A 15,266-nucleotide genomic window follows, 5' to 3' on the forward strand; every position below is an offset into this window, starting at 1 on the left:
ATTAAAGGAGTATTTTCTCAGAATATTTAATAGGAGCAGAATGTTTCTACAACATAAAGTATAAGAAACAAGATTCTTTTCTGTATTTCCCCCAAAGGTCTACCTGTAATTAACCTGTAAAACTAACCTATAAAATTATTTTTAAAGCAAAAAGCAAAATTTAAATAAAGAAATACCCATATCTAAATGAGTAATTAATGATAATTTTCAGTAAATTCTACGTTGTAAAGTATAATGTGTCTTACTAGGACAAGGGTGGAATGAATTTCTACTCTTCGAAAGTCTGGTAATGATGAATATAACATCCTCTGTACTAGAAGTTTCTGAAAATGGGCTCCTAGCCATAAGAAGGCCATATATCTGATTGACATCCTCAGGGCTCAAGTTCAGCAAGACACTGGTGTCTGTCTTTTGATTCCCTTGACTACAACCACCTGAAAAGACTAAGTCAGGCTCACCCCCTGGATTGACCTTCAGAATTGCACAGTGTGATTTCTGGGCCTTTTGCCCAAGAAAGTTCTGTCCACATATTCGCTGATGCCTGAAAGTTATTTAAAAGGGGCAGAGTTGTTTTTGGTTTTTTTTCACATTTAGAAATAACATATAGATGCCACTTAAAATGAAAATACTAGGCTATAACCCCATATTGACTGAAATTCAAAACCACCAATTTACATGGTTAATATGAATTTAGTTACTATTATACTATTTTTTTCCTAAGTGCTTTGATTTTTGGTGCCTTTTGCTTTCTATACTGAAACAGTTTAAATTATCACTATCAGAATCTTTCCAGTTTTGAGAAGATGAAAGAATTGTAAGAAAAGGAAGACACAAAGGGATGTGGAAAGGGAAAGGTAGGCATGGCTAGCAAATGGCAGAGAAAGGAGAATTTGGAGATGAAAACAAATCTATGCATTTCATGATTTTATCTAATTCATTATTAATATGTTTTATATATTCATACACAAACTGGAGATTTGATGGATTTAGTTACCAAGGACAGGTGAATGGATATGTGTTTAACTTAGCCAAGATGTTCATGTTAGGTCACCAGCCATGTATTAACTCAGCTTTGTGTAATTTCTAATGATTGTTCTTATAATTAACTCACATAGTAGTTTTATTAACCTCTGAGGTTAACCCTCAATTTAGGACAAGGTTGAGTCAGACCCCCAAGCTCTTGATCAATGAAACTCTGTTGGAGATTTTCACCATCTCATGAGAGTAGGCACCACTTACAGGTTCCCTATCACTGGTCCTGGCCACCCTCCTTACTCCCCCGCCCATGACTCTTCACTCAGTTCCCTTCCTTAGGATTTGACAACACATTTTGAGCCTGTTGAAATTAATAGCTTTTTCAAATCTGGAAAGGGTAAAAATTAAATCCCAAAGGAGGTGAAAAATCAAAGTACATATTGTAGAAAACAAACATATTTTAGGCATCTCGAGTCTTTCCTTTTTTTTGGTCCTTAACATTATTTCCTATTTTCACTTATCCTTTGTGATCAGCTGTTCACCTACCCCAATACTATTAAAGTAGCAACACTAAAAGGTAGTTATTTCAAATCAACTGTTGCTCAAAAATTCATGGATTAAGGTTAAATTTCTCAAACTAGTAAATGATGTATCACACTGAGAAGTGGAGTTAGAAAATAAAACGAAAGTTGTTTAAAACAATACAAGTCCCAGGTTGATGTCTATGGTTTACTTGGTGTTTAAAAGGTGTTCCTTTCGGCAGTGACAATAAAGGAGTTAATTAGAGTATTTTCTGGAGCATTTTGATTGTTATCAAGACATGCCCATCTTTCTTCAAACAAATATACAGCCAAACCTTCCAATTTGCATAAGAAATGTTCATATTTTCAATTTGATTTGTTTTTATAATTTTTGTTCAAGAAAAAGTAATTTTTGAAAAAAGGAAAGCTTTACAAATTATTTATTCCATTTTGTAAAACATTTTAGAAGACAGAACAATTTGATTTATTCCAAATTCAGGGACAATATAAGGAAACCCAATGGGCAACCATCTATTGTAAAATTCTTTGAATCATTTTTTCAAGTAAAGAGATACAATTAATATCATTTTGGCTATGCTCATTACAGATAACTGGGACAATAAACCACTCCCTCTTGGTCCAAGATATTTATAGTTTTGCATAACTTCTTAGAAATATATCTTCCTAGGAGTTATTGAAAGGTCTGTATGAGAATGGCCGCTTAGGAAAATTTATATTTCAAAATTTCTTTTCAAAGTAGCAATAACATCTAATATATCTCAATATACCACAGCATGAGTAAAGAGCGCGATACAATTTTAATACGTTTGTTTCATATACAGCATGGCTTTAGTGTTGCTTCTGGTCTCCCATCTCAAAATAATGACAATTATAAAACTACTTGCATGTATATGGAATTAATCCAAAGCCTTAGGTTTATCATCAAAGAAACATTAAAACCCTGACTTGTATAAAAATTACATATGTTCATGCCTCAAAGTGAGTGAATATTTCCAATGCTGGAAACCTGTTGACTACAATAATTTTATAGTCTCTAAAACCATCATCTTATCTTTTTGCACTATAACTGTGGATGTGCTATTAGTAAAGATTATCAGATCTGTAATCTTCATTTTGAAGACAGATTTACAATTTTGATTTAAACTCTCCCCAGTGACAATAACATTGATAACATAAGGGATGGACTATGAATTTTTTTTAGTTGTATTCATTAAATGCATTTCTACTTTCAAATGGTTAATGTAAGAAAAAATTCCTTAACAAACACGAATATATGGTTTAAATTATACTTTTGATAACCTTTTATATCAAACCACTAAAAACAACTAATTTTCTGCTAAAGTTTATGATATATACATACATGCATATCATATTTCAAATAAAAAATATAATTGAATGTGCTGTATATATTTATAAACAAGAGGGGAAATTTCCCATAATTTGGTATAACTAAATATAGATAGATAAATCAGACTAAGAAATTCTAGACTTAACTCTAAGATAAATATGTTAAAATTCTTATTTGTGGACTAGATATTTTTACCAAGGCAGAATATTCTGTACATATTCTTATGTTTCAGTCCTTTAACCAAAAGCCACTCACTCACATTTTATGAATATGTTATCCATAACTTAACTATCACAGGGTCCATTATATTTGGCTGGATAAAAATGATTTTTAACTGTAACAGTGTCATTTACTTTAATGAATCTCTACCCTTTCCCCCAATTTTAAAAAATTGTATTTTAACATATTATTGGGTATTATAATAAGTATTATAAGTCAAACAGTTCCACACTGCCTGTTTTAAAACCAATTCAAGTGCTTCCCCGGTGGCACAGTGGTTAAGAATCCACCTGCCAATGCAGGGGACATGGGTTCGAGCCCCGGTTGGGGAAGATCTCACATGCCACGGAGCAACTAAGCCCGTGCGCCACAACTACTGAGTCTGCGCTCTACAGCCCGCGAGCCACAACTACTGAGCCCACATGCCACAACTACTGAAGCCCACGCACCTAGAGCCCGTGCTCTGCAACAACAGAAGCCACCGCAATGAGAGGCCTGCACACTGCAACGAAGAGTAGCCCCCGCTAGCCGCAATGAGAGATAGTCCGCGCACAGCAACGAAGATCCAACACAGCCAAAAATAAATAAATAAGTAAAATAAATTTAAATAACCCAACAATTCAAGCCTTATAAAATGACAAAATAATACCATCAGCAAACCCTTCAGTCCATCTAATTTTTCAACAACCATCTAACTAACACATAAGTTTTTACATCCATATGTCCAGCTTGGTCCTAATGCACGCACCAGGGGGATGGAATACGCCATATTTGCTGGTATTTTCTAATTTTGCTCCCTTTAAATAAACATGGGCTTAGCTCAGAGTATTACCCCAGGTTACAATCTAGGCTTATTAATAGTCAGAATGTAACGAGAAAAGTGTATTAACTAGAATTAAGGAATTACTCACCCAGCTGGGTCTCCTGAATTGTCAGTTTACTTTCCATAGGATACAGAAGCTTGGGTGGTTTATCAGTCAGAGGGGCTGAAAAACAATAATAATACAGACTTATAGTTATGCTGAATAAACTGAAGGATAGAACACAGTTTATTTTCCCAAGTAGTTTTCATTCTCTGAGTAGTGTGTCAAAGCATTCTACCAAGTAATGACTTACATATTGCAGGTAGTACCTTCAGGCGAGTTGAAAAGCTATTAGATTATACATGAGTGAAATATAACACTACCAAATTGGCAGTCACATGAGACTGTTGCAGTACAGAATCAGGATTGGTCAGTCCTTAAGAACGTATGATTGTACTTCACCAAATATTTTCAATTTTCACCTTGCTTTCCTTTTTAAAGGGTACCCTACCTTTTCTCTATGTTAATTAAAGATACACATGATATCTGTATCGTGCATTTCAATGATTTTTTGGGGGGGCATAATATTGCCTCTTTCTTCTTAATCCCATTCCTAGTTTCCCTACCCTGGATCACATTGCCTCAAAACCCATAATTTAGTAATTAGATTAAGTATTTCTCACATACATCTCCTATAAATGAGGCAGCAATGTGGCATTACATTACTACAAATACAAGCAGCATATTCAAACATGCATAAAAGTAGTCACCAAGGTATATTTTAAGTAATACTTTTCATTTAGTCAGAACCCCTTATTACTATTATCCATGACATTTTATAGTACTTATTGCTAATTTGCATGATATACTGTCTTTGATTTTTAGCTTCTACACATTACTGCTCTGTGCACTTATCAATTTATCAATGATCAGTGTACAGATCTAAGAGTTGGCTATTAAGCATCTTGAAGATAGGTTTCCCATTGCATACTTCATTCCTAGCTAACTAGACTATCTGGACTTTAGACAAATAGTCAGTGATCCTTCATTAAAGACTCCCTCCTCACCCTCTCTGACTGAAATGCCCAGGTCCCTGTGAAATCTGTCACTGCAACTTCCACTCTGTGAGAAGTACAGAAATGATGAATTAAGGGTTGCTGAAATTGATTGAAAAATTAAATGATTTTGCTTTGCGGGCTTCCTTCCTTGCCAGGAGGACACGCCAGTTTGGTTGACAACCAGAAGGCTGATCTAGACAGCTATGCCGGGAGTTGTGGCCACAAATCCTCATCACCAGAGGATTCAAGAATGCAATCTGCTTCGGAAGCTCACCTCTATCTCTCCTTAACAGAAAACACAGTCAGTGCAAACGGATGATGCATCCCAGCTCCGAAAAACAGGAATGAGCTTTAAGAGTCCTTGTTTGGAAGACCAACCTCACATAGGATCAGTAGGTTTTGTTCATAACTAATTGAATGCATTATTCATTCATCTTCATTAATATTTAACACAGGGATGGGAAGGAAGGGGAAAGGAAAGTTGGGGTAATAAGATGAGATAAATCACTTTGAAATTCTTCTCAAAGATTTGACATCACTCTGATTAACCTCAAATACTTGTATGTCTTGCCTAAAATGATCTTAACAGATTTTTATTCTCCTAATAGCTAAATAAGTAGGTTAGTCACTAAATGTTGGCAAAGCAGTTCACCATTAATAGGTCAAAGAGCCACATTTCCTAGGCTCTGGTTATCAAATGATTTCAGGTAACTTCAAAAGCAATATGGCATCAAAATAACCTGTTTCTTCAGTAAATTAACTCCATTTATAAAAGCTTGTGATTATAGAGTCACAAGCAGACAATTCAACAGTTATAGAAAGCAGCTGAGAAAAATGTTCCCTGTTCAAACACATCTCACACTAATTTATAATAAAAGAAAATATCTGTAGAGAAAGATAATAAAATCCATAGATAGGACATTTGTTCAGAAATATAAAATGGTTGTGTGGTTCTCCACCCCAACACACCACCCACCCCATGGCATAATGTTACATCCTTAAGATCTTTCTATATTATCCTCATGGGACAAGTTCAAGTTAACAGAGGAATCAGTGTTCAAGCCAGAAAAAAATTATAAGCTTATTAAATTCTTTGATTTTTAAATTGTGTTCCCTAAAGCCCTATGGTTTCTACAGCGCCCCTCTGGGTAGGTGACATGCAGATACAGATAAGCGGTGGACTGAGGGCCTTGACTCCATACCTTGTTGTACTGCCTACCCCTCTCTTGATATAAGTAGCTCTGCTTTTACTTATACATCAGTATTCCGTCCAAGATTTTAACCCCCCAAATCCAATTCAACTCAACTGATGTATACTGGACACTATAATGTGCTAGGTATCGTGATAGTGGCTTTGGAATATCTTTGGTTTCTGCCTTTACATCTTACAGTAATCAGAAGTTAAAAAATAATGGCAATAGTGAACAATTCTGGGCTGATTCAACTCTCTTGTTTTATTTACTTAATTTTTTACTTTTTTTTTTACATTTTTTTTCTTTGTTTAATTGAAGTATAGTTCATTTACAATGTTGTGCCAGTCTCTGATGTACAAAGTGACTCAGTTATAAACATATATACACTCTTTTTTTATATTCTATTCCATTATGGTTTATTATAGGATATTGAGCATAGTTCCTGTGCTTTACAGTAGGACCTTGTTGTTTACCCATTCTAAATGTAATAGTTTGCATCTACCAGCCCCAAACTCCCAGTCCACCCCTCTCCGTCCCCACTCCCCCTTGGCAACCACAGGTCTGTTCTCTGTCTATGAGTCTGTTTCTGTTTTGTACATGTAAGTTGGTATAGCCACTGTGGAACACAGTATGGAGGTTCCTAAGAAAACTAAAAATAGAGTTACCATATGACCCAGCAACCCCACTCCTGGGAATATACCCAGACAAATCTATAATTCAACTCCCTTGTGTTAGAGGTCAAAGATCCGAGGTGTAAAAAGCACAACTGGTTTGCCAAAGGTAAAAGAGCAAATTCAAGCTAGAGTCCTTGCTAGATCTTTGCCTCCCAGTTCTGTCAAGCAACTACTAGTCCTGTGCAATGATTCCCCTCAAGGTGTGAGCAATCTGTTAGGAGAGCAAAAACATACAAATAAGTGACTATAACCTACAGCAGAGCGCTTGTACTGTGCAATCTGTCATCTCTAAGTTCTGATATTATGCTCTAGAGGGATATTGTTGAGGCATGTTTCTTGTATGATTCACTTGTCTTTGATAAAAGTGAACTGAAACTGTCAGAGAATACAAGAGCTGACTACAGATTTGACACATGACTGTGAAATGGGGTGACCATTAAAGCTAAGACATAGGTCCAGTCATTTGAGGGCAAACAATTGTGTTGCCACAAAGAAAAGACATTTGCTGAATTATCCATTATTTGAATGTTTCTGACACTTTATGGTGTTTAACAAATATCAGTTGAATCGAACTGACAGAAGACAGAACTGGCAAACAAATGCAGGAATGGTAATGACCAAACAAAATGAACACACAAACACAAAGCCCTCTTCATTTTCTGCATGGGCAAAAGTACGACTGGAAGGAACTCAAACAAATTAGTTACAATAAAAAGCAAAGTAATAAGCATTAGACCATGACTAGACCAACTAACATTTTATTGTCAAGAAAACATCTTTCCTTTTGGGACCCTTTCTTTCCTTCTCTCTCTCTCTCTCTCATTCACACACACACACACACACACACACACACACACACACACACACTCACTAAGCTGAAATCGTTGAAAAAATAAAGCAAGTCTGACAGTAGTGACATGAAGCACAGGCTGATTTTAAATCCTAATCACATTTTGTCTACAAAAAAAAATACACAACAATTATAGTAGAGATGTTTCTCTGGCTACCTATGCATTGAAATATTTCTATGAATCCACCAACAAAAATATTTTCAAGCTCTCATTTTATTCTTCAGAATATCCCATTGACAACATTAAAGATAACATAGTTATTTTAAAAGTGTTTTTATTTTGAAATTAAAAATCTTTATTTCTATTTTAAAATAAAAATCTTTTACAGAGTTATTAATATGTCCCGATCGACAAAACCGTTCTTCAGAGTAGAAGGAACAATTTAAAGGACGTTTGTTTTGCTTACCAGCTGCTAGTTAGAGAAACATCTGGAAGGCGGTATACACAAAGTTGTGTATAGGAATAATTCCTATGTTAACGTTCCCTAAATAATTATGAAGAGATGAAGTCTCTCTCTTTTTTCCCCATGCCATGTACACTTGGGTTATGGCATAGTGAAAAAGAGGATCCAATTTTCCAAAGCAAAAGTGACAAGAGACCAGGGCAATGAGGCCAGTATTCTCGAATTTTTCTAATGTTCTTAAAGAGAAGAGAAATATGAGATATTTAGGATGAGTGTATCTTTGTTTTGACATCCCTCTAAAATTTAAGTTTAGTCCCTCAAATACTCTTGAGAATAATTAATATTTCTTGGATACTTAAAGTTGTCCTACCACAAAATCTGTTCTTTCAAAATCATAGATACTTTTCAAAATGTATTTTAAGTAGTGCCTTCTCTGCTTTGTTTCTTAGAAGCATTATGGTAAGGTAAGAAAGATAATACACATATTTTTCAGGGAGACACGGGTCTAATAAATTCTGACAGAAGTTAGACCTGGTTGGTTTGGCAAGTTGGAGAAGTTATTTAAACTCTATGAGTCTCAGTCTCCTTATATAAAAAATGTGACATTTTCCCCTATGGCTTGGTGTGAGGATTAAATAGGATAACAGATTAAATGCCTGGATATATTAGATGGAAAATACATCTGTACTAATGATATCCATCGAAGTTTGGGACAATAGCATTTAGCATTCTTTGTAGCCTGAGAAGAAAAAAAAATATTGTTTGTAAAATAATGAACTGGATATTTAGATAAGGGTTCAAAAGGCATTTAAGTTCCGAATTTAAGAATCATTAATATTTCCTACATTAGTTTCCATAGCAGGAGAACTGGTCCATCCTTCAAAAACACAATTCAACAAAAGCATTTTGAAGATTTTTAGATATGCAAGCAAGGTACTGGGATTGTAAAGGACTCAAAGAAAGGTAAACAAAACACAGCTTTTAACCCTCACAGAGCTTACAACCTAGATACATAATTAAAATATAACTCCACGAGTCAGTTTCAAGAGCCTTTATGAAGTACCTGCAAATAATAAGTACTATATTACAAATAAAATGACCAATAAGGCATGGAGTTATACATAAGAATGTATGAGATGAGAACGCATATATGATGCATTGTAATGAGTGCTATACTCAGAGGTAATTTCTTTATGACCCTATTTAAATCTACCAGCTAAATCTGGTCACAAAACAATACTCACAGATTTATTCAGCTGACAATAAAACACGCTCTGTGGCAATCCCACCAACACGCGCCATTTTACAATGGAGATTTTTGGTTTGTTTTGCTGTCTGCATGTACTTTTTTTTAACTTATAAGACTTGACAACCAACTGCCTATTGTCCTAGCAAGTCAACGGAATGTGAATTACTCATAGAGCTTCAATGATTCAAAATGGGATTTCAGTTCTGCTTTCTTTGGTCTGGAATGTTTTTTTTGTTCTGTTTTGTTTTGTTTTGTTTTGCGGTATGCGGGCCTCTCACTGTTGTGGCCTCTCCCATTGCGGAGCACAGGCTCCGGACGGGCAGGCTCAGGGTCATGGCTCACGGGCCCAGCCACTCCGTGGCATGTGGGATCCTCCCGGACCGGTGCATGAACCCGCATCCCCTGCATCGGCAGGCGGACTCTCAACCACTGTGCCACCAGGGAAGCCCCGGTCTGGAGTGTTTTAACATTAGTTCTTAATAGTGGAGCATAGCACTCATGAGATATATAGCAAGTAGACAAAACCTCATGTTCCTTGGGAGAAAAAAAATGAACGGATGGGAGAAAATATGAGTGTATACTAGGTGGAGCCATTTGGGGGAAGAAAGGTGCTTAACTTTTCACTTATCTCTAATGCACTGGGATTGGCAAAATTTCTCCTTTCTGTTACAAACAATTATGGTAACTCCCAATGGAGCCATGGAGCCTCAGAAGCCTCAAAGAGGAAGGAGTGGCAAATCAACTGAGCAGAGAGTGCAGGGAAAGCGGTTTATGAACAAACTAACACCATATAAATGATAACCTTGATCTAGAAGTCATGTCAAAGTGATAAAGCAAATACTCCCAGGGATGTAACTCTTAATATAATCCATCAAAATGTATGTATTCAGGAAAATCAAAAATTAATTTGACTAGCTTTGATACTTAATATTTTATTCATATAGTTTGATAAGTGTAGCTTACAATGCAAATTAAAAAATATGTTCATTCATTCATTTCAACAAATATTTTTAAAACATCTTCTCTTTGCCAGGAAGTTTTCTAGCTACTAGAGGGTATAACAGTGAACCAGACAGACACAACTCCTGCTCTCATGGAGCTTGCGTTCCAGAGAGGCAGATGGAAACTATACATGTAAATGAATATATGCATAACATAATATCAGGTAGTTCTAAGTACTGTAGAACATATAGCAGCCTGGACTTCCCTGGTGGCGCAGTGGTTAAGAATCCGCCTGCCAATGCAGGGGACATGGGTTCGAGCCCTGGTCCGAGAAGATCCCACATGCCGCGGAGCAACTAAGCTTGTGCGCTACAATTACTGAGCCTGCGCTCTAGAGCCCGCGAGCTGCAACTACTGAGCCCATGTGCCACAACTACTGAAGCCCATGCCCCTAAATCCCGTGCTCCGCAACAAGAGAAGCCACTGCAGCGAGAAGCCCGCGCACCGCAACGAAGAGTAGCCCCTGCTCGCAGCACTAGAGAAAGCCTGCGTGCAGCAACGAAGACCCAATGCAGCCAAAAGTAAATAAATAAATAAATTTATAAAAAAAGAAAAAGAAAACAAAGCAGCTAGCGCAGGTGCTATTTTAGAGGAATGCCAGGAAAGTTTGCTTTAAAGATCTTTGAAACAGATCTCTGTGAAAGGAGGGAACCAGTCATGGAAATACCTAGAGGAAGATGATGGCAGGCAGAGGAAGGTGCAAAGGCCATGAAATGGGAGTGCACTTGGCATGTTTGAGGGAAGGCACAGATCATTATAGCTATCTTGACAAAAGGAAAGAGCGGCAATGAGTTCAGAGATAGTCATGGGCCAATTCAGGCATGGCCTTGTAGAACATGGAAAAGACTTGGGTTTTATTCTAAACCTAATGAGAATGCACTGGAGACTTGCGGAGAGAGCTTCTGGTAGCATTTATATGCCAAAAGTATCACTCTGGCACCTTGGTGTTCATGTCTAGGAGGACAGAGTAATGTGGAGGCAGAAGGCCAGTAAGGAGGGTATTGAAGCAGTACACCAAATGGTGATGATACATTAGTGCTGCTGCTGGAAATGGTAGGATTTTTTCCTTTAAATACCTACTTGGTAGGTAGAACTGACAAAATTTACTGATGGATTTGATATGGAATGTAAATGAAAATCTAGGAATTAAGGGAGATCCCCAGTTATGAACTTGAGCAAACACCTGAAGGGCAGTGCTACTTAATGATACGGGGGACAGTACAAGAGGGGTAGTTATTTATAAGATAGTACAAATCAAGAGACACGTTTTTATAAATCAATTCAGCCACCTCCAATTATGCATAGAGGCTAGAGAATTTTACTACTGATCAATGATTTATATTTTGAAAAACCAAGCCACTGGCTGACGACTCATCTTCTCCTCTGGTCTCCCAGAGGACTGAGAAAATGGTCTAAACAAAAAGTTTCATGTTTCAGGCTAATGCCATATTCACTTATCATGAGATAAACCTTGGCTAACCTCTACTATTCTTTGCTTTAACAACATTCATAAAAAAATATGTATACCACCAAACTTATTTTTGACTAATAGAATCAGGAGCACGCTTAGTCAAGATAATAAGAACGACTGTCTAGTATTCCCTTGGTTCAATGATATGTGGCACATATTCAATCAGCAAATTTAATATCATATATAATTTAGTTTTTTCTTATTTAAAAATATTAATTGTGAAGTACTAACAAAGACATTATGGAATTTATATTTCATCACTTCCCATTATCTTGATAAACCTCCCAGGTAACATAAGCAATGAAAAGATTACATTCATTCAATACTTGTTTTTAAAATTGAATCACTTAAGAATATCATAGGAAAAGTTAACTAACATGGAGCTAATGTTAGGGCTCAGGTTTTCTATTCACTTGCCACCTTCTATGGTTGTCTCTTAAGCCCCGCTTCCCAGCTTCCATTGTCTGCAGTCCTGCTTGCTGCACCAAGACTCATGGTCGATTCTAGAACTCATTCAGTCACCCACTACACCCTGTTTCTGACCTAATGAGCTGAGAAGAATATGAAGGGCAAACAAAAGAGAGCACAGGTAGACAGAATAAATAAAGGTGGTTTAATATTTTTAATTCTTATTTTTAAAACAACTGCTGCAGTGAATTTTGCACAACTGCTGTGGGGATAAATTCTGACTGCATGACTGATTTCAACCATCTTAAATAAATCTGTGTGTAGTCAAAGCTAAAGCAAAAAAGTGGTGAGAAGAAGGAAACAATACATAATTATCTGCAGAAATTATGATGAACCCTAGGAAAAGAATGCTGATTGATATAATACCTGTAATCAAGTAGGTGAGCATGTCCACTACTGTTTTCACTTCTGCTGACAGGCAAAGAAGGAACTAACGGTCACCAGTTAGCTTCTAGGGACAATAGTCAATTCCAAAAAAGTATATGTCCTATGAGGGAAACTATCTCTTCCCTAGTAATGAGAAAGTAAGCAAAATTATCATATCATTTTTTTCTTTTTATATTACTAGATAAAAGGCCCTCAAGAAACAAAAATAATAAATCCCAGGCTGTCTGGAAATGCTTATTAAGGGAAATTGTGGAGTACACAAAAGGCACCATGTTACTACTGAAAGTCAGAAAACATTTTATTCTCTGCTTGGCTTGGAATATCACAGTAAGACATCACATTTCCATAGTATAGTGTAATGTACTTTAAAGTCTTCCCAAATTATATTGGGTTGGTTTATTTATACTTCAAAGTAGAAGATATTCACACCTCTTGGCTTTTTCTTCATGTTATAGTATCTTGCACGATTACTCACTGGTATGGCTCTCTGACAGTGGTTTTCAACTGCGGTTGTCACAACTGGCGAGGGGCGTACTATTTGACAAGGGATGCTTTTAAACATCCTACAGTGCACATAAAAGCCCCTCACAATAATTATCCTGTGCCAGATATCAATAATGCTGAGCTTGAGAAGCCCTGCCTTATGATAACCATATATTTAAAGAGGGGTAGTTTTATAAGATAGTAGGAATCAAGAGACACAATTTTATAAATCAATTCAGTCACCTCCAATTATGCATAGAGGCTAGAGAATTTTACTACTGATCAATGATTTATATTTTGAAAAACCAAGCCACTGGCTGACGACTCATCTTCTCCTCTGGTCTCCCAGAGGACTGAGAAAATGGTCTAAAAAAAAAAGTTTCATGTTTCAGGCTAATGCCATATTCAAGCCTGAATGCTGTATTTCAAGCCTGAATTGGACAAGAGACTTTAATTTTCTAGTAGACAGAAAGCTATTGAAAACATGAGGATTGATGAAATAGGATGCAGGAAGCTGTAGTCTGGGTCACCGTAGAGTGGACCACAGCAATCGAGAGAGCCATGAAGGGTGTATGAAAGTCTGCATAGGCTTAGCACACAGAAAGGTCAGGTATGTCTGACAGGGTACAAGGGAGAGACGGGAGGCCAAAATGAGAAGAATTAATGTGAGAGTCCATATAAAGAATTAGTAACCTCTTCCTCCTTCCAAACCCTTATAGCGAGGATGACCACCACCAAGGCCTCTTGTCCCTACCCAAACAACTAAAAAATAAGAGGTTCTTCTCTAAAGACATAGAATAAACCATCTAACGCAGAGTAGTGGAGGCAACCCAGAACTGCAGAAATAATTCGAACCTATTATAAAACATTTAGGTGATGAAATATTACATAATTATTTCACAGCAAAATCTTCCTAATATTGTACTATTATACTTCACTTAATTTGAAAGTTGTTTGCAATCACTGAACACATATTTACCAAGAGAAGATAGTCTAAAAAGTATATATATGTATACATACATATTATATATACATTTTTTTTTTGATAAGTGGCAGTAAGTATTCAAGGGATCTAGCCAGGGAGTAAAAACAAAGTAGCCCATGTAATATCTCAATTTATCATTAAAAGCTAACATAGCATACTTTGCTTAATTTCATTCACAAACTATTAAATTGACAGGTGAGCTGGAACTCTCAGCATAAATTGAAGGCTTTTAAGACACAAGAACATAAATGTAAGATTGCAAATAAGCATATGTGTAAGAAAAATTAACACACTATTTTGGGGTGTGCAGTTACATTATTTCATTTGATCATCCATTTGCTACAATGAAAAAATCTAGAAGCTTCTCCCCAAACCAACAGCCAGTGAGGACAGACGCCAAGATCTGAACCAATGTCATTTGATTTTAATGGTCACATGCTTTCCATTTCTGTAGTCTACTTTCCAACATTTGTGATTTCTAATGTAGTTTCTATTAGACACCTTATTTTTTTCCTGGGGTTTCTGATGATATGGGGAAGACTTGGGGAAAAACATTTTGATGGGTTTTGGAAACAGAGAGACGGAAAGGTCTGTGTTAGGACTCAACTGTATTTCACAATCATGAAGCTTTTACTGTAGAATTTGAATAAGCCTAACACTGATTTCTTAAGATTAGAAGAGAGGATTACATCTGTCATTGGCTCTCATAAGCAGAACCCTTTACTGAATACAGAACTTGATGATGACATAAAATTTGAGGCTCTCATTATGACGGTGGACCAAAATAAGGGGAAGCGTTCTAGAAATCCCATTAAAATTGTTACCAAAGAGAAAATGAACCTTCAAAAGCATATTCTCCATTGAAATCCAAGGTTTATATATATGAACTAAAATTTTTAAATTTTTGTAGTAATTATATAAAATATTAGAGAATTCCTTTAGAGTGACTTTATAACCACCCATATCCTGTAAAAAATAACATCACTTTTGCATAAAATGTGGAAACATAAATTAAACAAACAATTCTACTATTGCTGAATTGCATTCTTCTCGATGAATTAAATTTCACTGGTGGTCAGCTTCTTACGGGACAGTAACAGTAGATTTGTCAAACACTGATATATTCAACTTCTGAACTTGCTTTAACTTTCTTGA

The 15,266-nt window shown here is 36.2% G+C and overlaps 1 protein-coding gene across 1 annotated transcript in view; it reads right to left on the bottom strand.

The window, feature by feature from the left end:
• The window catches only part of IL1RAPL1 (interleukin 1 receptor accessory protein like 1), a 653,817-nt gene that overhangs the window by 291,200 nt on the left and 347,351 nt on the right, over positions 1 to 15,266 (bottom strand). Inside the window, exon 5 of the mRNA XM_060002071.1 lies at positions 3,996 to 4,070. Coding sequence (XP_059858054.1) covers positions 3,996 to 4,070 — 75 coding nt within the window. The remainder of the gene's footprint in view (positions 1 to 3,995; positions 4,071 to 15,266) is intronic.

This window comes from Delphinus delphis, chromosome X, assembly GCF_949987515.2.
Source record: "Delphinus delphis chromosome X, mDelDel1.2, whole genome shotgun sequence".
In the NCBI taxonomy this organism is placed as follows: domain Eukaryota; kingdom Metazoa; phylum Chordata; class Mammalia; order Artiodactyla; family Delphinidae; genus Delphinus; species Delphinus delphis.